Source organism: Cyanistes caeruleus, unplaced genomic scaffold, assembly GCF_971803275.1.
Source record: "Cyanistes caeruleus unplaced genomic scaffold, bCyaCae1.hap1.1 HAP1_SUPER_30, whole genome shotgun sequence".
Classification (NCBI taxonomy): Eukaryota; Metazoa; Chordata; class Aves; order Passeriformes; family Paridae; genus Cyanistes; species Cyanistes caeruleus.
The window spans coordinates 3,518,518-3,541,572 of NW_028256295.1; the positions used below are offsets into that span (position 1 = coordinate 3,518,518).

A 23,055-nucleotide genomic window follows, 5' to 3' on the forward strand; every position below is an offset into this window, starting at 1 on the left:
CTTCCAACCTGGGCCACTTTGGGGGGGATGGGGGCAGCCCAAGGGCAGGTGGCAGTGTGTGCACGGGCCCTTTGTGACACATGGTCACCATGGGATGGAAATGGACAGGGTGTCAGAGGGCCCTTTGTGACATGTGGTGACATAGGAGCTGGCGGTGACAGGGCCATGCCACAGTGCCCAGTGCACGCGACGGGACAGGACGCGGCAGAGCGGTACTGTGGGGAGCCCCCGCACAGCGCACTCGTTTGTGTCGGACCCGGAGCTTTTCTGAGCCGTTATTCCTACAGGTGACCTCGAGGCCAGACCACGGGACTTGCTGACCTGTGGCCTTGCCAAGGCTTCTTTTCTTAAGGTTCTCTTGAGGGCAGATTGCGGGACTTGGTGACCCGGAGCTTTTCCAAGGTGTCGCCCATCCCTGCAGTCACTGCCCTTGAAACCAGACCACAATCCCTGTCAAGGAGCCTCCTGTCCTTGTGGCAGGAGCCCTCAAGACCCAAGTGCAGGACTTGTTGTCCTGCAGTCTTGCCAGGACTTCAGTCTTGCAGGTGCCTTCCAGGCACGACTGCAGGACTTGCTGACTTGAGCTTTTCCAAGCCATCTCTCCTGCAAGTACCATAAATCCAGTCCCTGCCATGGAGCAGCGACCCCCAAGAGTGCCCAAGCTGGCCTGGGTGAAGGAGGAGGAAGGAGAAGGCCCTGGAGCTGCCCCAGCACAGGAGATTGAAGAGGTGCAGGAGTTCCAGGCACCACAGGAGGGTGAGTTGCAGAGCTCGGCCTTAGGGCTAGTGCCTGTGTCCAGCTTGGCCCCATCCCATTACATGCCATGCCATGCCATCCCCTGGTGCTGTTCCTATGGAAAGGATGGGAGAGTCCTGAAGAAGATACGGAGCAGCGACCCCCAAGAGTGCCCAAGCTGGCCTGGGTGGAGGAGGAGGAAGAGGAAGAAGGCCCTGGAGCTGCCCCAGGACCAGAGACTGAAGAGGTGCAGCAGTTCCAGCCGCTGGAGGAGGGTGAGTGGCAGAGCTGGGCCACAGGGCTGGTGCCTGCAGCCATCTTGGCCCCATCCCATCCCATTGCATCCCATCTCATCCCATCCCACCCTGTCCTGTGGAGACACACCCATGGACAGGATAAAAGAGGGGCAGGGGCTGCCCCCCCAGCAGTGGCTGTGCTCCATCCCCTGAGCCATCCCAGGGCTGTCCCTGCCTGGGGAGTGCAGGGCTGGGCTGTGTTCTCCAGCCTCTCCCGCAACCCCTCAGCTCTGGCTGCTCTTTGCCAGATGCAGCCATGGAAAAGACACAAGAGCAGGAGCCTGCCCGTGGCCTCTTCCACAGAACAGCGCAGGTACCTGCAGCCATCCCCACCTGGGCTGGGCCTGCTGGCACTGCTCAGCCCAGCACCACGCTTGGAGCACTCCATAGAACATCCCCGATGTTTCTGTCTCCTGCCCTTCTCCTACAGCTGGTTTGCAACTTCATCAAGAGAATTCGGGAGGAAGGGACCAGCGCCATGGCCACTGGGGTCAGACCATATTCGTACATCTTCAACACCAAGGCCACTGCTGCCCTGCTGGATATGCTTGTAGAGGAGGGTTTTTACAGTCAAAAGCAAGTAAGCAGCCTGTGGCCAGGGTTTGATCCTCCAGGGATCACTTGGCCTCCCAAGCCACACCTGCTGATCACTCTAAGCCTTTGAGGCCATTGCAGCATGGTGACAAGGGAAGCACTTCTCTGGGGAAGCTGGGGACATTCCTGACTCCCTGTGGCAGCTTTCCAAGTCTCCCCTTGTGCCTTCTCCAGGTGCCTGCCATGGTGAGGTACATCCACCAGTGGCTCATGGCCAATCAGTTCTCTGAGCACAGGCTGAACAGGACCCTGCTGGATCTGAGCGAGGCACAGCCCACTGATGTGGTCATTGCTCTCCTGCGTGTGGCCCCAACGTGTGACAGGTACGGGGCCCACGTGCCCAGAGGGCTCAGGGCTCCTCAGCCCATCAGCCTGCACAGCCTGGCCCAGGTGTCTGACCAACAGAGACTTCCAGAGCCCTCTGGCTGCTCCCCTTCCCAGCCCTGCTCCATCGGCCCCCGAGCCTGCTGCCATGCCATGGCCCCTCTGGGCCCTGTCCCCACAGGGCTGGGCTGCCTGGGTGCTGCTGCTGGCGAGGGGCAGCAGGCAGAGGCAGAGCTGGCAGCCAGCTCAGCTCCCCATTGCTGCCCAGGCCACGGGGATGTGTCTGAGACCCCCGTGAGACAGAGCTGTCGCCCCGCAGAGCTGCTATGACCATGTGGAAGACGATCTTGTGCTCGCCCAGGACAGCGGAGCAGGCATACCTGATAGTCCTCGATGTGCTGGGGAACTGGCCAGAGCACAGCACGCGCACCTCTGATGGAGACAACATGGGTGTCTTTGCCCTGGCTGTGAGTTTCTGCAACTGGCCTTTGCTCAGCCCATGGCCAGCTGTGTCTTCAGCAGCTCTGTTTCCTCCTTCCCCCACTGCATCTCCCTGCCTCAGGCACCAGGCTGAAACCTGGCCTAGGGGCAGCTTCAGGGGCACCAGGCCTGATGCTCCCCAAGGGTTTCCCCTGACCTCTCCCTGCCACACTCAGGCCCTGACACCCGGACACCTCGGCACTGAGCACTGTCTCTGGGTTCTCTGTCCTCTGCAGGCAACTGTGCTGATGTGGAAGATCCTTCAGATGCCCTGCGTCCCACATGTAGTGACAGTGCATTTCCCCCGCCTCTTTGTGCATCTGCTCTTCCAAGTGTTCTTCAGCACTTTGGAGATGCCAGAGGATCTCAATGCCTTCTGGAAAGGATGCCAGGAGCAACACGGCCTTGCCATCAGCCCCAACAGGTGCTCTATCCCACTCCTCCTGTCCCTGCCATGTCTCCACGGCAGGAGCCAGTGCTCCCAGCGTGACCTGGGCTTTGCTGTGCACACAGCTTTGCAGTGCAGGCCCTGAAGTCCCTGCTCTGCCAAATGCATCGTGAGGAAGTGGTGGTGGAAATGGAACACAAGCGTGGCTGGGACAAGCTGCTCTCTGCTGACACCCACCACTATGCCGTGGGTCTGCTGGCCAGGTGAGACCCCCTTCTTCCCACTGCCTCTGGCATTTGTGCCCCGTGCTGAGGTTGCCCAACACAGTCCCCACTGTTGTGGGCCAGAGGGCCTCGTCACCAAGGGACAGCTAAGGAGACTGGAAAAGGCTGGGAGAGGCGGGTGCCCACAAGGAGTCACCTCCCCAAGGGCCCAGGTCCCCTTGCAGGACAGTGGTCAAAGATCAGAACTCTGTGAATCAGTCCTGGGAGATGTTTGTCCCCCTGGCTCACAGTCTTGGCTACTTTTTCACCCTGGCAGGGAGATGTCGTCTGCCTCTATCCCCTTGTGTTCCCGCATTGTTCCCTACCTGCTCCAGCTGCTCAGCACACAGGAGGCATGCTGGGATCTGCCTGCCCTGGCATTCCTTGTGGAGGTGAGCCCCATGGCCAAAAGTGCCTCCCTGCAGAGCTGCCTGCCACCTCTCTGCCCTCTCACAGCTGCAGCTGCCTGGGATGGTGCCCATGCCCTGTGTTGGTTCTGGGCTCCTGCCAGCTGGCTCCCCTGTCACTGCCCTGTGCCTTTCAGATCCTGGACTACCTGGACTTGAGCGAACGCAGTGCTAACAGAGTCCTGGAAATCTTCTCAAGGCACCTGAGTAGCGAGAGCAGGGACAAGCGTCACCTGGCGCTTAGGGCCCTTTTCAAGTTGATTGATGATCCCTCGATGGTGAGAAGTGGGCAGTGGCTGAAGCAGTGCTGGGGAACGCAGTCACTTGGGCTCGGCTGGGCTTCGGGCACGGAGGCAGCTGCTCCCAGCTCTCCTGCCTCCTGCTTCAGCTGCCTGAGTGCTTTGGGACAGGCCTTTGGCCTCTTGGCCCTGTGGCAGCAGGGTGGGGTTTCACAGACTTGTCTTCCACACAGGCTGAAAAAATGCAGAGCCTGACTGAAAGTCTTGTGGAGCTCCTGTGGGATGCAGATGGAGAGATAGTTAGGAAGGCAATCATGGTGCTCAGCTTTATAGTTTTGGACAAGGACATGCTGATACCCAGCCACATGGCTCTGCAGCTGGCTGAGGCACTCCTGCCACTCTTTGACCATGTAAGACTCTGTGCCCCCAGCCGAGGCCACTGGGTGCTGCCCAGACACTTGGTGCCCTGGGGATTTGCCCACCTGCGCCCTGCTGAGCCCCATGCAGACAGGGCTGAGGTGTTTTTTCCTTCCTTTCATATAGGATAATAGCCAGGTGCAGCTGGTGTCCATATTATTCTTCCGATCGCTGATGACTGTTCTAACGGAAAAGGAAAAAAAGGCCCTGAAGTCACACGTGCACCAGAGCCTGCTGCCTCTCTTCTTCCACTGCCATGACGAGAACCAGCAGGTGGCTGAGGTGAGGACTCCCGGGCTGCTGCTGTCACCCGGGCACGGGGCTCGGCTGCCTCCTGCCCTGGCACCTTGCCGGCTGCAGCCTCCTCCAGGCCTTGGCACACAAATGCGGGTCCTGTGTCCTGGCTTGTGGGGCCATCTGCGGGTCTCTGCTGCTCTCCAGGCTTCTTGGGCAACGCTGCTTTGTGCGGCTGAGTTCCTGAAGAGGAGAGATCTGGAAAGACCAGTGAAGAAGAAGAAGCTGTGGATGATCACCGAGTGCCTGGTAAGGACGGCTTGGAAGGCCCAGCCTCAGCCTGGAGAAGCCCCCTGTCTCCGGCGCTCGGTTTGTGGGGCTGGCAGCTGTGCCCCTGCCCAGTGCCGCAGCCGGCCGCACGGCTTCTTCTCCAGGCTCCTGTGGCCCCGAGCCGGGTGCCAATGGAGCCCCACACGGGGGCTGCGGGCAGGGGCGGCACCGCGGCTCCCCGGGCAGCAGCCGGCCCTCTGCCCCCTCCAGAGCCCGGCGCCAGCGGCTGCTGGCCGGGCCTCAGGGCTGGGCGGGCACGGGAGGCCGGGGCTGGCCGCAGAGGCAGAGCCCGCACCAACCCTTCCCTCCTGCCTCTCTCTCCAGCTGGGACAGGATGAGAGGCGAGCGGCTGAGCAGCTGCGCCGGGCCCTGCCGTACCTGGACTGCCCACAGGAGACCCTGCGAGAGGCCGCCATCAGGTTCATCGGTGAGCCACGAGCCCGGGCTCCCTCCCCGCCCCGCCGCAGCTCGGCCCCGGCCCCGGCTGCTGCCCCGGCAGCGGCACCCGGGCCCGGCGCCCTGGAGCCCCGGCTGCCCTCGGGGCTGCTGCTGCCGGCCTCTGGCAGCCGTGCCCTTGGGCTGAGTCAGGATGCGGCAAGGGCCCGGGCTGAGCCCTGCCGGGGCGGGAGGCCGTGTGGCCACAGGGCTGGCAGCGCCGCTAGCAGGGAGCTGTGCCGCCGGGGCCCTGACAGGCTCTGTGTTCCCAGGGATGGCCGGGCGGCTCCTGAGGGGGCAGAAGGAAGAGCTGCAGCTCATTTACAAATGTGAGTGAGGGCAGCGGGCTGTCAGTGGGGCTGGCGGGTGGAGCTGCAGGTCCTGGCCTGGCTGCGGAGGGCTCTGCTCCCCGTGTGGATGAGGGGCGGCGTGAGCAGAGCACACCGAGATTTCAGGGGCACATGGGGCATTCGTGGCCAGCAGCTTCAGGCTGATCCCCTTGGTCCCTGCTCCCTGCTGGCCATGGCAAGAGCCGACTGGGATGGCCCTGGCAGGGGGCTCTCCGTGGGCCCTCACAGGTCTGGGATCTGACCGTGGCTCTGTTCGTCTCTCTTCCAGCCCTTGTGAACATGGTGGATGACAGCAGCCCTGACATTGTAAACCTGGCAATTCAAACACTGTACATCCTACAGGCAATAGAGAGGGCTCGATATTCCGTCTTTGATAACCTGCAAGATCAGCTGCGCAGGGCATGGAGGACACGGCCTCGTCTGTCGGGCCTAGGCTGGCTGTGCTGCTGGAGCTCTACAGAGAGCTGATCTGGCAGGCTCTGTCTGCTGGGCACCACCTGAGAGAGCAGCGATTTTCCTTTTCTCTAGCATTGTTCCTTTGTTTTTTTTTTTCCTTATGTATATAAATATAGCATATTACATAGGCATATAGTTATAATAGGCAGTCTCACAAGACCTTTTTTTTGCTACCCATGGTGTACAGGGCATAGGGGAAGAGAGGTGTCATGCATAAAATCTCTCAAGAAATCCACCCCGGATGAAATACTGTGTTTAGTTATGTACAGTTAATGTTCTTATCCCATTTGTAAACCTTGTACCCCTTGTTTACTCTGATGGTTATTAGTAATGTTAATTACTTACCAGTTTCTGAAGTGTTTTAAAGGTTCTTATGAGACATTCCTGTACCCTTTCCCTTACTTCCCTGCTACCTTGTAACAGAGCTGCTCCCATGGGGGCTAAATCCAACTAACAAAAGCAACCCATTAGAAAGGTATGCCACAGAAGGAGGCAACTCCCATGGATGCTGTGCCACACTAGAACAAAGAAACTCCCAGGAAGCTGTGTAACCGAGTAAAATGCAAACTAAGGCATGTAGGACACCAAAACAACGAGCTAACAGAGGAATAAAAGGACAATGAAACATATTTGAGCAAGCTATGATGCAAGATCATCTCCCTGCATCACCTAAACCTGCTTAGAAACCATCTTCCTGCATCACCATGACCTAAAGAGGACAGGAAAGGACTGACAGCCCTGGACAGCAAACCAGGACGACAGGTCTCTGGCTACTCTCATGAGGAAGGAAGCCCCAGCTCTGCAGTGTGTGCTGCAAAGCTGAATTGTGTCTCCTCCTTAGAGCTGACAGTGTGGGAATGGCCGTGATGCAAACAACCCCTTGGGCCCCCCCCACCCCAAGAGCTGAATCCTAATAAAGGCATCAAACAGGAGTCTTGTCTCCTGGCCAATTTCTTTCAATTACCATGTGCTGCACGGGCCGTGGCCGAGGGGGCCTGGACCCACCCGGAGCTCCTCCCGGAGCCCAGCGGACTCCAGCTCAGCGGGGGCCGGCAGCGGGGCACGGCTTAGGCTCGGCAAGGTGTGAGCAGCCGTGGTCCGGCCCAGCCTCAGCCGGGGTCCCGCAGCCTCCCGTCCCCACCCGGTCACTGCTGGGGCCAGCCCGGCCCCGCCAGGCCGAGCCTGTGCGATTCAGCCCTTCTGGGACACAGGGCCAGAAAGACTTCAGCCCTGAAGCAGCAGGCTTTGAGTTCAAGCCTTGGGAAGCACTTGCCAAAGGCTTGATGGCAATTCATACGTTCATCAAGTCACCCCACTGAAAGTTATGTTTCTAGAATCTTCCCGTATCTCTCCCCCAATTGGTTGCAATTCGTCGCAGTATTTTGCATCTTTCTAACCCCAGTCTGTGTCTGGACCCATGCCCTCCGACTGCGCCCTCACACCTCCCCTAGATATTGTTGTGTCTGCCCCTAGGCCTGGTCTTTGCACTTTGCTCCTGTGCTGCGCAGGCTTTATGGGCCTCATCCCTACTTGATTTTCCTATTCCAGTTGGTTTTGGGGACCCCAGCGAACCTGCTCCTTTAATTTCCTCCTCGGTTGCCCGGGTGTCAGGGGACCCTGAAGCTTTAAGGATTGTTGTGGCCACTGTCAGCACGACTGCAAGGGCCGCAGTGCAGCGGGGCCCGGCCCGACCGGCAGCCGGGTACCTCCTCAAAGGTGGAAGCAAGAGAGAGATTTCCCGGGCTTGCCTGTCTGCAAAATGTCAATCTCACAGAGGTGGATCCAGCTTTTTAAATGCTTTAATAGGCAGTCAGTTCCCACAGCTAGCCAGCTCTTGGATTTTGCTTGGCACAGGGGCAGCTCTCGCTTAGCAGCTCCTCTCAGTAAAATCATTTCCATGGGGGGCTTCTTCCCTGCTCACCAAATAGCAATTCATGCAAAAGCAGCACAAACTGTTCTTCCTGTCCTCCTATCTTTGCCAGAGAGTGCCTTTCAAAGGGATAATAATTGGGAGGGAGGGGGTTTACATTTTCCATTGCAAAGGAGCCTCCTGCCTCCCTTAGCAGGCCCCTGTCTTTCAAACGAAGACACACACGGTCTCCTTTTGCACCTTCACTTGGCCCCAGCCACTCCTGATCATTTGAAGGAGCGGCTCAGAAGAAGGGGCTGCAATCCCCCAAGGCCTGGGCTGCTCCAGGCCGCTCCTGGTGCCTTGGGCTGTTGAAGGGGTGCCAGGGTGGCCTTTGTGACACAGGCACAGGGTGCAGGGGTGGCCTTTGTGACACAGGCACGGGGTGCCGGGGTGGCCTTTGTGACACAGGCACGGGGTGCCGGGGGCCGTGGTGACGCCGGACCTTGCGGTGCCCAAGGTCCATTGTGACATGGCAGAGCCCCGCCCCGGCTGGGGGGTATATAAAGGGCTTGTGGGGCCCGGGTCAGTCCCAGGACAGTGGCTGTGTCCAGGTACCTGTGTGCACCAGAGGACTGCAGGCACAGAGGAGGAGAAGGCGAAGCCCAAGTCCCAGCCCCCCAGGGCCTGGCCCGGCTCACAGAGAGCCCAGGCCTTGAGGGAGCAGCAGGAGGAGGCTGAGAGGGCAAGCAGAGGGAGGAGAGGAGCCGTGGAGTCCTGCGCTGAGGAAGAGCCAGAGCCAGAGCTCTGCCGAGGAGAAATGAACAAGTTCCAGCAAGGGACTCCAGGGGAAGCCTGCACTGAGCCACAGCTGTCCCCAGGAGAAGCCCAGAGCTGCCAGGAGCTCTCTGAGTGGGATGAAGGCCTTGAGCAAGAGCTGGTGCAAGTATGGGGGAGCTACTGGCATTTGCGGGACTGGGATGAGGGCAGGGAGCAAGAGCCCTCCCCAGTTGTCTCCGAGTGGGGCGAGTGCAGGGAGCAGGAGCCGTGGCAGGCGGACAGCGATCACTGTCAGGAATTCTCAGATTGGGAAGAATCTCCTGAGCAGCGGCTGTCCCCAGGAGAAGGCACGAGCCGCCGGGCACTCTTGGACTGGGAAGCTTGCCGCAAGCAAGAGCTGTGCCAGGATGGCCAGGAGGTGACTGGAGGCAAAGCAAAGAGAAAATCCTCCAGGTCCAGCTGGGATGATGACAGTGATGGAGAGCTGGCTCAGGACAGCAGGGAATACTGCGACATCCTGTGCAGCCAGCTCAAGGCCTGGCAGCAGGAGGACGATGACTGGGATGAGGTGAGCGTCCTGGAGCTGCACGAGGAAGGAGAAGAGGCCAGGCAGCAGAGACTGGCAGATTTAGCCCAAGAGGGAATCCTGCTGCCTGTCCCTTGAGAAGCTTGGGTGGAGTGCCAGGAGCCCGAGCTGTGCCCGCAAGAGCAACTCTGTGCCGGGCCTGGCCCTCTGGCAGCCCAAGCCACGGTGGAAGATGTCTCTTCTCCTGGGCAGCCGCTTCCCCACAGGAAAGGCCGCTCGCTCATGAGGCGGGTGCTGCGGGAGCTGCGGGGGCTGCGGGGGCTGTGTGGGCTGCGGGGGCTGTTCCACTGCCCCTGCCTGGCGGCACAGCCACAGGATCAGTGCCCGCTGCCAGCAGTGCAGGGCTGCAGATGGCGGCTGCCCCGCGGCCTGCCCGGCGCCCTGAGGGAGCCACACGGGCTGCCCCGGCCTGCGCTGGCCCTGCGGGCCGAGCCGGCCCCGGCCGCTCTGCGGCACTCCCGGGGCGGCTCCCCGAGGGCACACGGCAGCCCAAAGTGGCACCCGAAGGGGGACCCTCGCTGCCGGGGCTCAGCGCCGCATCCCGGCCCATCGTCCGGCCGGGAAGGCACCTGGAAAGTCATCGGCTCCCAGCGGCAGCCTGGCACCGCCAGCGGCACCCCTGCACCGGGTCCCCGAGGGCCACAGCCACACGGCTCTTGGCCCTTTGCAGGGACACTGGCTCCAGCTCCTCCCTGCTGGACTCCAAGGCCATTTCCTCTCCTCAGGAAAGGACTCCATGCTGATCCTGGGGCACTGTGGCCATGAGGAATGGACACAGACAGGAGGTGTTGCTCCCAGGACATGACGGCAGCCTGCTGGACTGCAACACACACAGTTCTAACAAAAGAAAGTTGTGTTTAGGAAGTAGTAGTAGGAAAGAAAAAAACCCCAAACCCACCTCCCCCCCAACGAAAACCTGCATAAGACCCTCCAGAAACCAAAAAATGATCAAGAATAAGAATAGGAATATTAGGAAGAAGAGGTAGAAGCTGAAGTAGATGAAGACGCACTTAAAACATGGAAAATTAAGAATAAGAATAAAATGTTGGAGTCAGGAATACAGAGTGTGTGCCCTTGTTTCTGATACTTAGTTATAAGATCCAGGTATAAGTTCCCCCAGGCAGGGCAGGTCCCTGGGTGCTGCCCCTGGCCCAGATAGTTTTCAGATGGGAAAAACTATCAGAAGTAAGGTTTTAGAAGACAAAATGTCTTCCCTGCTGACAGTACCGTAACGAATAGCTGCAGGGCAGAGTTTTAAAAACAGAGGTTCTCTTGACCTCTCTACAGCTTTGCATGGTGCTCAGCATGATAGATCAGGGGAAAAAATATTATAGTGGGTCAGACACATCTCATTGCAACAGAGATGCAACAGCACCCCTGATTTTTCCATGGTTCTGGATGACAAGAACTAGGATACTGCATTTAATATGACTACAAGAAGGGTTTGGAAAGAGAGAGTTCAGAAAAGAGCAACAAAATAATTAAGGGAATAGAGGGATTTATTTATGAGGAAGATTAAAAGAACTAAATCAATATGTCTAGTTTGGCTAAGTGATAACTAAGGAGAGGCATTTCAACCATCTACAGATGTTTGACTGACACACACACCCTAGGGAAGGAAAGGAATTACTTAGCAGGAAACAAGCAGGCATATCAGGGAGTAATGGAATGAAATTAAGAAAGAGAAAACTGCGGAATTTAAGGCAAATCCTCCTGACAATGGGTTCTAATAGTCTGTAGAAAACATACCAGCATATGTGCAACATATGGGAACAGTCTTGAATTGATAAGGAGGGGGACTTAACTGACTTGATGGGCCTTTCCAATCTCAAATATTTATGATTCTATAATTAAGCATTATTAAATTTAATGACATGTGCCATTTTGTTTTCAGCAAGTTCCTTCTGTTGCCTCAGGTCATAAGTGTGCAATTATTTCCTAACTAAAGGTCTTACTTTTTTACTCATGGATCCTTATGAAATTAACTAGGCTGGTCTGCTATTTTTTTTTTTCTTAAATTGAATTTCTATTAATGCATTTTCTCTTATTTCCAACCAGCAGCTCTCTCCCTCAGTTAACAACTCACAATTCCCTCTTTATGCAAGGCAAGCCTGCACACTTACAGCTTCGTGGCTCGGTGCCTGAACCTGCTCAGCCTCAGGTTGAATGCCTGCAGCACAGGGCACGGGCACCGTCCCAGGCAGCTGTGGCTATGCAAGGGGACAGGGCTGGCAGGCAGCTCAGCGAGGTAGTGCTGGCCATCGGGCTCACCTCCACAAAGAATGCCAGGAAGGGCAGATCCCAGGGTGGCTCCTCTCTGCTGAGCAGCTGGAGCAGGCAGAGTGCAATCCCAGAACACAAAGAGAGGGAGGCACCGTGCATCTCCCTGTCAGAGGGAAAAGGCACCAAGACCCTGAGTTGGAGGGGCAAGAGACCGGGACTGATTCACAGAGATCCGGTCTTTCCTCACCACACTGGAGGGGATGGGGGTGCTTTGGGGGGAGGCACCTTCTGGGCACCCTCAGCCAGCATTTTCCAGTCTGCTTGGCCATCCCTCAGTGACAAGGCCCTCTGGCCAGGACCACAGGGACTGTGTGAGGCACCCCACGCACAGGGCACAATTTCAGATGCAGTGGGGAGAAGGGGGTCTCACCTGGCCAGCAGACCAGTATTCCTTTCACTTCTTTTCTGCCACCAAAGGGACTGAGGAAAAGTCTACCTGTGCTCCTGCCCCATCAACCACTGAGCCAGTGCCCTGAAGTCCCTTTGAATTGCCCTGGCACTCCTCTTTTCAATCTCATCTCTGCCAGCCTGGAGTAGCAGCAGTGGATAATAACCAGAGGGCTGGATCAGCCCAGGAAGTCTCTCAGTGATGCCCCGTAGCCGAGTCCCAGGGAGGCAGCAGACCTCCCTGTGGGATGGCTCCAGTCAGCATGAGGGGCCCTCTGTTCCCCTCAGAAGGGAGTCACCCACTGCAACCACCTTTTTTTTTCTTTTTAATAAGCTTTGTAACAAAAAGCCAGGCACTGGTAGATGGTAAAATTCTGATTTATAAATATTTTTTCCCATTTTTTATTGTTTTTTCCCCTCTTCACTCCAATAGCATCACAAGTATTGAGAATGAAAAAAGGCCACAGTCCATCATCATTTTCGCCATTTTACAGACGTTTCTAAGAATATTCAGGAATGAGGATGGGCAAAAACAGCACTGCAGGAGCAGGAGTTGCCTTCCAGTCCCATCAGAAAGGAAAAGGGGATCTTCCTGGAAAAAAATCCAATAATATTTTTAAAAAGCCCTAAAAAGTTCCCAAATAAAATAAAAAATTTGGGCCCTCCCAGGCCCTGGTAGCCTGCTGGGCTGGATTTTCTCCTATTCCACCTCCAAATTATTCTTTACCAGTGGATTTGTCTGGAATTTTGTCCTTACTTTTCCCTATTTTTCCTTCTTAAAAATCCTTTTTCCCCCAGTTCCTTTCTGCTTGTTTCCACTATGTTTTCCTCATTTCCAGTGCTGTATGGGATTTTTTTGGATCTGGATTGTGTCCTGCCTCTCTCCCCACCTTCCAAACCCCTAAATCCCAAAAGAGAATAACCCAAAAAAACCTCAGAAGACTGAATCAGTACACGTGGCATTGTACTGTCATTGGAGTGATCCTAGAAAAACGGGCAGAAATTTGGGATGAACATTCCCTCTCCAGTAGATCCATCAATACCTGCAATGCGGAAGTGGAAAAAGCTGCTGAAATTGGGATTTTGCATTTTCCAGGAGGGTTTTTGAACCTGCCTTTATTCATTAACCTTTCAACATGCACAACAGAGGACGGAACACAGCAGGGCCTTAGACACAACTTTGGTCCCTGACACACACAGGCTCCTTGTCCCACTACTGGCCTTCAGTAACACCTTGAACTCCACAATGCTGTGGAGCTGGGCCTTCAGCACAGGGACCTTTCCAGCCTGATCTGCGCTCCTTCCTCTGCGTCTCTGCACAAAACACGGCGCAGGAGAGAACGGCAGGAGGGGCCTGTGTGTCACAGCGCTCTGGATTTGTGACCCTTCAGCTCCACACAGATGCAGGTCAAGTGAAAAAGGAAAACTGTTTATTGACGAAATGCGAAGCAAAGGGATGAGCAGAGGGGCAAAAAAGGGGATGGGGAGTGTCTGGGGGCTGGAAGGAGGGAGCTACCAAAAGGGATGGAGAGTGGAGGGAAAAAGAAGGGACGGGCAGTGTCTGAGGGCTGGAAGGAGGGAGCTATCAAAAGGGAGGGAAAGTGGAGGGAAAAAGAAGGGATGGGCAGTGTCTGAGGGCTGCAGGGACAGAGCTATCTACAGGCAGGGGGAGAGGGCTGAAACCATGCAAGCTTCCCACAGGCTCAGCTGTGCAAGTCATCAGCTGTGCCTGGAGCTCCAGCTGGTCTCTTCTGGTCTCAGCATAGTCTCATCTTCCATGGCATCTTAAATGAAGACTGGTTCTCCTAAGCCAGCAGACAAGCGTAGCTCTGCAGCTCTTTTAGAGAATATCTCCCGAAGATCTGTGTTTGACTGAGAAGGGTTATCATCTCTCCTCAGGGCTTGAAGTGCTGGAAGAGAGGGGTACAAAGCCACGATCAGAGCCCAGATCTGTGGCAATCCTAGGAGAATGTCCTGCCAGGGCCATCCCAGCCTGCTCTTACTGTGGCCACAGGAGTTAAGGGGCCAACAGGACCACCTGCAAGGTATTGGATACGAATCTCTCCCAACTACATCACCACCCAAATCTCTCGCCCTGCATCCCTGAAATCTCTCTGTGATATTCCCACATCACCAAGGTGTCCACAGAGAGAGAGAAGCCCTCTGAAGCCATGCACGGATTACAGCTCCCTGCACGGGCATTTCAGATCCCCCAGTGCCAGCCCCTCACTGCCCGCTGCCCTCACTCACCCTCGATGAGGGCCTGCAGCTCTTTCTTCTGCCCCCTCAGGTGCTGCCCGGCCATCCCTGGGAACACAGAGCCTGTCAGGGCCCCAGCGGCACAGCTCCCTGCCAACGGCGCTGCCAGCCCTGTGGCCACACGGCCTCCCGCCCCGGCAGGGCTCAGCCCGGGCCCTTGCCGCATCCTGACTCAGCCCAAGGGCACGGCTGCCAGAGGCCGGCAGCAGCAGCCCCGAGGGCAGCCGGGGCTCCAGGGCGCCGGGCCCGGGTGCCGCTGCCGGGGCAGCAGCCGGGGCCGGGGCCGAGCTGCGGCGGGGCGGGGAGGGAGCCCGGGCTCGTGGCTCACCGATGAACCTGATGGCCGCCTCTTGCAAGGGCTCCTGTGGGCAGTCCAGGTACGGCAGGGCCCGGCGCAGCTGCTCGGCCGCTCGGTTCCTGTCCTGTGCCAGCTGCAGAGAGCGGCAGGAGGGAAGGGTTGGTGCGGGCTCTGCCCCTCGGCCGGGCACTGCCTGCGGCCAGCCCCGGCCTCCCGTGCCCGCCCAGCCCTGAGGCCCGGCCAGCAGCCGCTGGCGCCGGGCTCTGGAGGGGGCAGAGGGCCGGCTGCTGCCCGGGGAGCCGCGGTGCCGCCCCTGCCCGCAGCCCCAGTGTGGGGCTCCATTGGCACCCGGCTCGGGGCCACGGGAGCCTGGAGAAGAAGCCGTGCGGCCCAGGGAAGGGAGCAGCGTGTGGGGCACAGGCTGGTGCCCCTGGGTGCAGCACCGGGCAGGGGTCACAGCTGCCAGCCCCACACACTGAGCACCGGGACCAGGGGGCTTCTCAAATTTGAGCTAATCCGGGCTGCCCTTACCAGACACGCAGCAAACTTTGATAGCTGCTCCTTCCTAATCAGCTGCTTCAGATTCCTCCTCTTGAGGAACACGACAACACGAAGCAGCGTTTCCCGAGAGGCCTGGAGAGCTGCAGAGATGCAGAGATGGCACTGCAGCCCAGGGCACAGGACTCTTGTCTGGGTGACAGGGCCCTGAGGAAGCCGCAGCCTGGGAGGTTTCAGGACAGGTGGAAGCCGATGCCCCTCCCCAGGGATGCACCAGCATCACACAAAACCTGACCTTCGCCACATGCTGGTTCTCATCATGGCAGTGGATGAAGAGTGGAAGCAGGCTCTGGTTCAAAATCTTCTCCAGGGGCTTCTTTCCCTCATCCACTACCAAGTCCATTGCCTTGAAGAAGAGATCAAGGGAGAGCAACTGTACATGGCTGTGGTCCTGGAGGAAAAGAAGAGAAAAAGACCTTAATACCAATTCCCCCAGGCTCACCTGGGCAAAGGCCCAGAAATCTGTAAGATACAAAGTTTCTGGGCAGCAGCCAATGCCCGTGTCTGGGGGCACAGAGCCTTACATGGTCAAAGAGCAGCAGGAGTGCCTGAGCCAGCTTTGGGGCAGTGGTGCTGCATATCATGATGTCTTTATTCTTGAGAATACTGATGAACACACGGAGGGCCATGCCAACTACATCTCCATCTGCATCACCCAGCAGCTCCTGAAGGCTTCGAGACAGGCTGCACATTCTTATGGCCTGTGTGGAACACAAGGCAGTGCTGGGAAGCCCTGAACGGCTGCAGTGCCAAGACCGCCCTGGCACTGCAACCCCACCCTGCTGCTGCCAGGCCCAGAGGCCAAAGGCCTGTCCCAAAGCACTCAGGCAGGTGAGGCAGGAGAGCTGGGAGCAGCTGCCTCAGCTCCTGAAGCCCAGCCAGCCCAAGGAGCTGCTTTCCCCAGCACAGCTTCAGCTGCTGCCCTGTCCTCACCATCGAGGGTTCCCTGCTGAGCACCACGAGGCCTCTGAGCGCCAGGCGACGCCTCTGTCTGCACTCGCTCTGCAGGTGCCTTGATGCGATCTCAAGGACACTGTCACCGTGTTTAGTCAAGTCCAAGCACTCGAGGACCTGAAAGGCACAGGGCAGTGACAGGGGAGCCGGCCGGCAGGAGCCCGGAACTGGGCAGGGCTGGGCCCAGGCAGCAGCACAGGGCACGGGCACCGTCCCAGGCAGCTGTGGCTATGCAAGGGGACAGGGCTGGCAGGCAGCTCAGTGAGGTAGTGCTGGCCATCGGGCTCACCTCCACAAGGAATGCCAGGAAGGACAGATCACAGCATGGCTCCTCCCTTCTGAGTGACTTGAGCAGGTCGAGTGCAATATGGGAACAGAAGGGGATCAAGCCACGGAGCATCTCCCTGTCAGGGGAAAACAGCACCAAGACCCTGATGGTGGGGGGGTGGGGGGACAAACCTCTCCCAGGAAAGAATCACAGAGATCTGGCCTTTCCCCAGAATCCCTGGAGGGACCATGGGTGCTTTGGGAAGTGGCTCCTTTTGGGCACCCTCCTCTCAGCCTTTTCCAGTCTGCTTAGCCATCCCTCAGTGACGAGGCCCTCTGGCCAGGACCACAGGGACTGTGTGAGACACCCCAGGCACAGGGCACAGATTTCAGAGGCAGTTGGGAGAAGTGAGGCTCACCTGGCCAGCAGACCCACGGCATAGTGCTGGGTGTCAGCACAGAGCAGCGTGTCCCAGCCACGCTTGCGTCCCATTTCCATGACCACACTCTCACACCGCAGTCGGCAGAGCAGAGATTTCATGGCCTGCACTGCAAACCTGTGTGCAGAGCAAAGCCCAGGTCACACTGGGTGCACTGGTGTCAGCCACAAGGGCATGGGAAGGACAGGAGGACTGGCACCTGTTGGGGTTGCTGGGAAGGCGGTGTTGCTCCCGGCATGTTTTCCAGAAGCTGTCAACTTCCACTGGTGGCATCTGCTGGGTGGTGATGACAACATGGAACAGCAGAGCCACAAACAGACGGGCGGAATGAAGCATCATCGCCTCGTGGCACTGTGGCATCTGGACAATCACCCAGAGCACCAGAGTTGCCTGCAAAAGAAGCACACCAAGGCAGTGCTCAGTGCCGAGGTGTCCATGGGACAGGGCCTGAGGGGAGACACAGGGGGAGCAGCAGGCCTGGTGCCCCCTGAGCCTGCCCCTAGCCCAGGTTTCAGCCCAGCGCCTTAGGCAGGGAGAAGACAGAGAGCTCCTGGGGAAGCAAGCTCCAGGTGATCAAAGGCCATGTCCATAAACTCACACTCAAGGGAAAAACGTCCTTGTTGTCTCCATCAGAGGTGCAGGTGCTGCAAAGGGGCCAGTTCTCCATCACACAGAGCAGTGTTGGCAGCACTTTCTCTACTGTTGGTCCCGACGAGCCTATGGTTTGCCACATCATGGCAGCAGCTCTGTGGGATCAGAGCTCTGTGTCAGGGGTGTCTCAGTCACAGAGCCATGCCCTGTGTAGCTGTGGGGACCCAGGTGACAGAGCCCTGGTGCCCTGAGGGGCAGGGAGGGAGCACTGGCAGCAGCCTCAGGAAACAGAGGGGCCCGAGGCTCCTGGACCTCTCTGCCTGTTGGGCAGAGCCCATTGGACAGGCTGTGCAGGGCCATGGGCCCTAAAGGCCGGTGAGCCCTGAGCTCTCAAGGCACGTGGGCCCCATACCTGTCACACGATGGGGCACAGTGCAGGAGGGTCAGCACCACATCAGCAGGGTGTTCTTCAGCCAGCCTTATAATGTCAATTTGCTGCCTGACATCCACAGTGACATGGGACACCAGACTCTGGTGAATGTTCCTCACAGTAGCTGGCACCTGGAGGAGGCATGGGGAAGACATGGAGTGCTGTCCAAGGCAGCAACTTCCCCAGCTTCCCCCAAGAAGTGCTTCCCTTCCTGTCATGCTCTGCTGGCCTCAAAGGCTGAGGGGGCCCTGTGGATGTGGCGTGAGGGGGCACAGGATCGTGGGAGACCTCCAGTTCCAGTACCTGACTGGGTACCTGCTGCTCAGAAGAAGCAGCTCTCTTCTCAACAACGTCAGAAGAAACACGAGGGTCCTTGAAATAATCCCATATGAGCTCTTGGCTTATAGTGGGAGTGGGTGTCCTGTTGGCCTTTGCGATGCCCTGAGTCCCTCCGGTGTCATCATTTTGAATGCCCTCAGTCCCTGCCATGTCAGCCTTTGCCCTGTCAAACTCCACTGCAGCGTCAGACTCTTGTGAGTGCTCAGCTGAATCCGGGCTGACATCAGGCTCTGCCTGGAGCTCGGTCAGCCTGCAGTCAGGCTCAGCTGCGCCCTCAGTTGCTGCTGTGGTGTTCCTCCTACGACGAATGCGCAGGAATTTGCGGAACCTCTGTGCAGAATGAACAAAGGACAGGGGAGAGAGGCATGTTCCATGGAGTGCTCCAAGCTCCACTGCTGGGCTGAGCAGTGCCAGCAGGCCCAGCCCAGGTGGGGATGGCTGCAGGTACCTGCGCTGCTCTTCGGAAGCGGCCACGGGCAGGCTCCTGCTCTTGTGTCCTGTCCATGGCTGCATCTGGCAAAGAGCAGCCAGAGCTGAGGGGCTGCAGGAGAGGCCGGAGAACACAGCCCAGCCCTGCACTCCCCAGGCAGGGACAGCCCTGGGGTGGCTCAGGGGATGGAGCAGGGCCACTGCCAGGGGTCAGCCCCAGCCCCTATTCTGTCTTGTCCTTCGGCATGTCCACATGGGACGGGACGGGACGGGATGGGACGGGACGGGACGGGACGGGACGGGACGGGACGGGATGGGATGGGATGGGATGGGATGGGATGGGATGGGATGGGATGGGATGGGATGGGGCAGGGCCCAGCTGACTGCAGCCATCAGCCCTGTGGCCCAGTTTTGCCACTCACCATCCTGCAGTGGCTGGAACTTCTTTGGCTCTTCCAGCTGTTGTGCTGGGGCAGGTCCAGGGTCTGTCTTTCTTTTCCCCCTGAACACTTTGAAGACGCTGAGGAATATGCCCGCCATTACACAATCTTGCCTTGAAGGCACCTTAAAGAGAGATGCCGTGGGAAATCTCTGAGTCAACAAGTCCTGCAGTTGTGCCTTGAAGGCACCTGCGAGAGAGAAGCCCCAGGAAGGCTACAGGACAGCAAGTCCTGCAGTCTGGTCTCGAGGGCTCCTGCCACAATGACTGGAGACTCCTCGTAAATGACTGTGGTCACCAGGTCCCACAGTCTCACCTTGAGGACAGAGGCCAGAAGGATGGGAGATGCCTCAGAAAAGGTCCAGGTCCAAGTACCGGAGTCTGGCCTTGAAGGCACCTGCAAAAGAAAAGTCTTGGGAAGGCCACGGGCCAGCAAGTCCCGCAGTCTTGCCCCGCAGGCACCTGCAAAAGAAAAGCCTCGGGAAAGCCACGGGCCACCAAGGCCCGCAGTCTTGCCACGAGGTCACCTGTACAAGGAAAGACTTGGAAAAGCTCCGGGTCCGACACAAACGAGTGCGCTGTGCGGGGGCTCCTCACAGCACCGCTCTGCCGCGTCCTGTCCCGTCGCGTGCACTGGGCACTGTGGCATGGCCCTGTCACCGCCAGCTCCTATGTCACCACATGTCACAAAGGGCCCTCTGACACCCTGTCCATTTCCATCCCATGGTGACCATGTGTCACAAAGGGCCCTTGCACACACTGCCACCTGCCCTTGGGCTGCCCCCATCCCCCCCAAAGTGGCCCAGGTTGGAAGGAATCGTTGCCCAAAGTGTCTTAGACAGCCCGACAGGATCTTTAGGAACGCCTCAAACCATCAGCAAACGCTGCCCTGCTCTGCAGGCTCAGGGCAGCAGAAGGAGCCCCCAGAGCTGCCGACGCAGCCACAGCAGGAAGGGCACGGGGCCTTGCACAGAATCTGCACAGGGCCTGGCAGCACTGAAATCAGCAGGTGTGGCAGTGTCCCCACCGAGGCAGACCTGCCACCCCAGCCGAGCCCTGGCAGTGCTGGTGCCCTTCTCCTGCCCCAGAGACCTGTGCCCCTGGGGGGTTTCTGTGCCAGAGGGCAGCCAAAGCCCACGTGCATTGGGGGCTGGGCTCCTTCCTTCAGGGGCTGTTGGCAGGAGCTCCTGGAGCTACTGCTGGCCACTCTTGCTATCTGTCAGATGATGTTGCTCCTTCCTGGAATGATGTTTTTCATGGAAGGGGTTTGCAGTAGCACAAAACCACCATCAACTGCTGAGTTTCCTAGGATGGTTAGATTGTACAGAGGTACTGTCATGTTTCAGTGTGATTTTCTGTCTGTTCTTCTGGGAGAAACATTAGCCCAGTCTCTGATGTTCAAGGCCCCAGTTGTTGCATGTCTGTCTGTGTTGCAGCTGATGCAAGGAAAACATTTCCTCCAGACACAGAGTCCTGCCTGAATAGTCACAGAGCTACATCTATTTTTAATTTTAACTTCTTAAAATTTTTCCAGAGCCTGCTGACTGTTTTCGAGGTTTTCTCCCAATTTTCTCCCTAGTGCACATTCCCCAGAAATTGTGCTTTTACATACTTTTGCATTTATTAAATTTACCTGCAATGACCAGTCAATCAAAACTCTGGGAAAACTTGATCTTCAGGTTGAACCCGGGCAAAATATTTATCTCCCACATCTGAAGCCATGAACTGCCAAGTACTGTCCCCACTGTCGTACTCTGTCCCCTGTAGGTGTCCTGATGCCATTTCAAAGGGGTTTCCAATGAAAATAAGTTTTAATATTTTTGTAGTTTCCTCATTGGCATTAAAATCCTTGACTAGAAAAATCACATGTCAAAATTTCTAGGATTCTTACACACCAAAGCTGTCATTTTCACCCTGGATTTTAGAGTGTCTGAACAGTCAGACAAGGTTTTAGTTTTAGACATTACAGACAAAGTCCCTGCTGTTCGGCGATCCCATTCCATCAGCATATAGTCCTGATGATTACTTTAGGCAGGAGCAGCAAATGCAAGAATGAGCCAAACAAGCTATTCCTGTGTTCTCATGTCCTGCACAGCAGTAACTGGGAATTCAATAATAGATTCAGGAGCAATGGGTGCACAGGGAGCCACAAAGACTTTGGGATGCTGAAATGGACCAGCCTGGTGCCTGTGCCCGGGCTGCACCGGGCTGAGTCCAACTGGACGATCTAACAATGGTTGAATGGACACACCATGGGCCACTGGAGACTCCTACTCCTAGTTCTGTGAGCTACAATATTCACCTGTGATTCACCAGATGATTTTTTCATCTTTGCTTGAAATCCAGGAGAAGAAAAGGTCAACATGGAGAAGTGTTCTTCCAGTTCTAGTGACAGTTGTGTCTGCACACCACCTGTGCCCATGGCAGGGTGGTTGGAACTGGATGATGTTTATGATACTTTGCAACACAAAGTGCTCCGGGATTCTTTGGTTCCCCAAGTGGAGAGCAAAACTGAGCCGTGTAAATCCCTGCTTTTTTTCAGTGCCTGCTGCTTCTTCCTTTTTGTTCCAAGCAAGTCCAGGATTTTATTTCATGTGTCTTTAAGGTGCCTGGACAGAAGAGAGGGAGGGCAGCTGCAGCGCAGGGCTTGAGTCCCATCAGAGTCTCTCTCTCTCACAATGGTGCCAATGCCGCTGCCTTGGGACACCGGAGTGTGTAAGGCGAGCCCGCCCTCAGGCACGGCCATCCAAGTCAGTCAGGGGCACAAGCTGCAACTGAAGCTGCCACACGTTGCTGTGAGGCTTCAAGTGAAGAGAAAGCCATTGTGGCCAATTCTGCTGATGCCTTTTGCCAAACCAAAGGCAGCTGTGCCCACAGCCTCCCCCTGTTTGGCACCCGGCTGCTGCGGACGCCTCAGCGCGCAGGTGCCGACGTTGGGGCTGCTGCTGTTCCTGGGCACACTCTGATGCTGTTCCTGGGCACACTCTGCTGCTGTTCCTGGGCACACTCTGCTGCTGTTCCTGTGGGCTCCAGAGCCGCTTGGGCAGCAGCCACTGGGCAGCCCTGCTGGAGGAGACATCGCCACCCTCCCCATGGTGGCAGCAGCTCTGTGGGCCCCGAGCTCTGTGTCAGGGAGGCCTCGGTCACAGCACCATGGCCTGGGCAGCCGCGAGGGCCCGGGCTGGCGGCCAGCCCTGCCTCTGCCCACTGCCCCTTATCGCAGGCACCCAGTGGCCGTGGCCTGGCAGCACCCCCTGCCCTCCATGTCCCCAGCCAGCCCAGCCTGGGCACCTCGGGCTGTCCCCACCCTCCTGGAGAGGTGCTGTCCCAGCTTCGAGGGCTTCTGCTGCAGGCCTGGGAGACATTTTGGGGAAGCACCAGAGCAGCCGGGTGTCAGGAAAAAGGCGGCTGCCCAGAGGCTGCTTATGGCCTCTGATACCTCATTCCTCAGGGCTTCCCACCACCCCAGCCCCTCAGGGGCCTCCTGTCCCCTTGGAACCTCCTGCCACCCACTCCCTCACACATCCCCCTTGTGCTTTCCCACTGCCTTGTCCCATCAGGGCCTCCACAGCCCCTCATCCCTGCATGGCCTCCCAGCACCCCGTCCCCTCAGGGTCTCCCCCAGCCTGGCCCAGCAGCAGCGCCGCAGCCCCACAGGAGCTCCAGAGGAGCTGGATCAAGAGGCACCTGGGAGCCCTCAGCAACCCAGCCAGCACCACACGGGCACAAGGACACAGATGGCGCTTCCTGGCTGGGACAGGGCTTGTGCCTTCAGCAAAACCACCAAAGGCCAAGGGTTTCTGGCCATTTCCCTGCACCACTGCATGCCCTGACAGGTTGCTGAGCACAAGCCCCCTTTTCCCTCTCTTCCCCTATGCCCCACACACCCTGGGCAGCAAAAGAAAGGTCCTGGGACTCTGTTTATTATAACATATCCTGTATTTACTGTAAGGGAACATTTTAATAGAGAAAGCATGATATTTTAGTAAAAGCCTGTCTGCACAACCCAGCTTTTAATTCAGGCAACAATATTAAAAGCAGTGTCTTTGAAACTCTCCTGGAACAGCGAGAATAAAGAAAAACAATGGCATTCTGTACGTGGAAAAGAATGTAAACAATATGTGTTAACCAGTTGTAGCCTGTTAAGCCCTGTGAACCCTGTTGGACCCTATAAAAGTGTGCTAAAGATAGAAATAAACTATGTTTGCTGCACCTCTA

General features: G+C 57.3%; 4 protein-coding genes and 1 long non-coding RNA gene across 6 annotated transcripts in view; 2 read left to right on the plus strand and 3 right to left on the minus strand.

The window, feature by feature from the left end:
- The window catches only part of LOC111945726 (uncharacterized), a 555,958-nt gene that overhangs the window by 530,597 nt on the left and 2,306 nt on the right, over positions 1 to 23,055 (minus strand). The gene's annotated exons all lie outside the window — the stretch shown is intronic.
- Positions 1 to 23,055, plus strand: part of LOC147645325 (uncharacterized) — a 141,538-nt gene that overhangs the window by 41,406 nt on the left and 77,077 nt on the right. The gene's annotated exons all lie outside the window — the stretch shown is intronic.
- On the plus strand, positions 168 to 6,187 carry LOC147645328 (maestro heat-like repeat-containing protein family member 7). 2 transcript variants are annotated; one of them, XM_086874787.1, is made up of 16 exons: positions 168 to 756; positions 861 to 1,010; positions 1,280 to 1,344; positions 1,462 to 1,611; positions 1,800 to 1,948; positions 2,269 to 2,416; positions 2,666 to 2,853; positions 2,943 to 3,080; positions 3,358 to 3,472; positions 3,625 to 3,765; positions 3,960 to 4,136; positions 4,270 to 4,425; positions 4,585 to 4,686; positions 5,032 to 5,134; positions 5,415 to 5,471; positions 5,761 to 6,187. In XM_086874787.1, the coding sequence occupies exons 1-16, from the start codon at positions 633 to 635 to the stop codon at positions 5,958 to 5,960; spliced, it is 2,163 nt and encodes a 720-aa protein (XP_086730913.1). In that variant the 5' UTR covers positions 168 to 632; the 3' UTR covers positions 5,961 to 6,187. The 2 variants fall into 2 exon arrangements, with proteins under 2 accessions (XP_086730913.1, XP_086730914.1); XM_086874788.1 differs by having other exon boundaries at positions 170 to 756; positions 1,286 to 1,344.
- On the minus strand, positions 13,242 to 14,538 carry LOC147645329 (uncharacterized). The gene is made up of 3 exons (XR_015282415.1): positions 14,421 to 14,538; positions 14,084 to 14,140; positions 13,242 to 13,743 (listed from the first exon to the last, which is right to left on the minus strand). It is a non-coding gene; the product is annotated as an uncharacterized LOC147645329 (long non-coding RNA).
- Positions 14,844 to 19,462, minus strand: LOC147645330 (maestro heat-like repeat-containing protein family member 7). The gene is made up of 13 exons (XM_086874746.1): positions 19,154 to 19,462; positions 18,821 to 18,962; positions 18,418 to 18,482; positions 17,946 to 18,299; positions 17,613 to 17,761; positions 17,208 to 17,355; positions 16,809 to 16,999; positions 16,589 to 16,726; positions 16,192 to 16,306; positions 15,882 to 16,019; positions 15,473 to 15,649; positions 15,184 to 15,339; positions 14,844 to 15,023 (listed from the first exon to the last, which is right to left on the minus strand). The coding sequence occupies exons 2-13, from the start codon at positions 18,936 to 18,938 to the stop codon at positions 14,844 to 14,846; spliced, it is 1,929 nt and encodes a 642-aa protein (XP_086730872.1). The 5' UTR covers positions 18,939 to 18,962; positions 19,154 to 19,462.

Bases quoted from the DNA above. Each gene is read 5' to 3' on its own strand.
- LOC147645328 (XM_086874787.1), top strand. From the start codon at position 633: ATGGAGCAGCGACCCCCAAGAGTGCCCAAGCTGGCCTGGGTGAAGGAG. The intron at 1,345-1,461 runs GTACCTGCAGCC...CTTCTCCTACAG, and splicing joins TCTTCCACAGAACAGCGCAG to CTGGTTTGCAACTTCATCAA. The intron at 4,426-4,584 runs GTGAGGACTCCC...GCTGCTCTCCAG, and splicing joins AGAACCAGCAGGTGGCTGAG to GCTTCTTGGGCAACGCTGCT.
- LOC147645330 (XM_086874746.1), bottom strand. From the start codon at position 18,938: ATGGCGGGCATATTCCTCAGCGTCTTCAAAGTGTTCAGGGGGAAAAGA. The intron at 17,356-17,612 runs GTATGGGGCCCA...CTGATCCCACAG, and splicing joins TGTGCCCCATCGTGTGACAG to AGCTGCTGCCATGATGTGGC. The intron at 16,020-16,191 runs GTGAGCCCGATG...TGTGCCTTTCAG, and splicing joins TCCTGGCATTCCTTGTGGAG to GTCCTCGAGTGCTTGGACTT.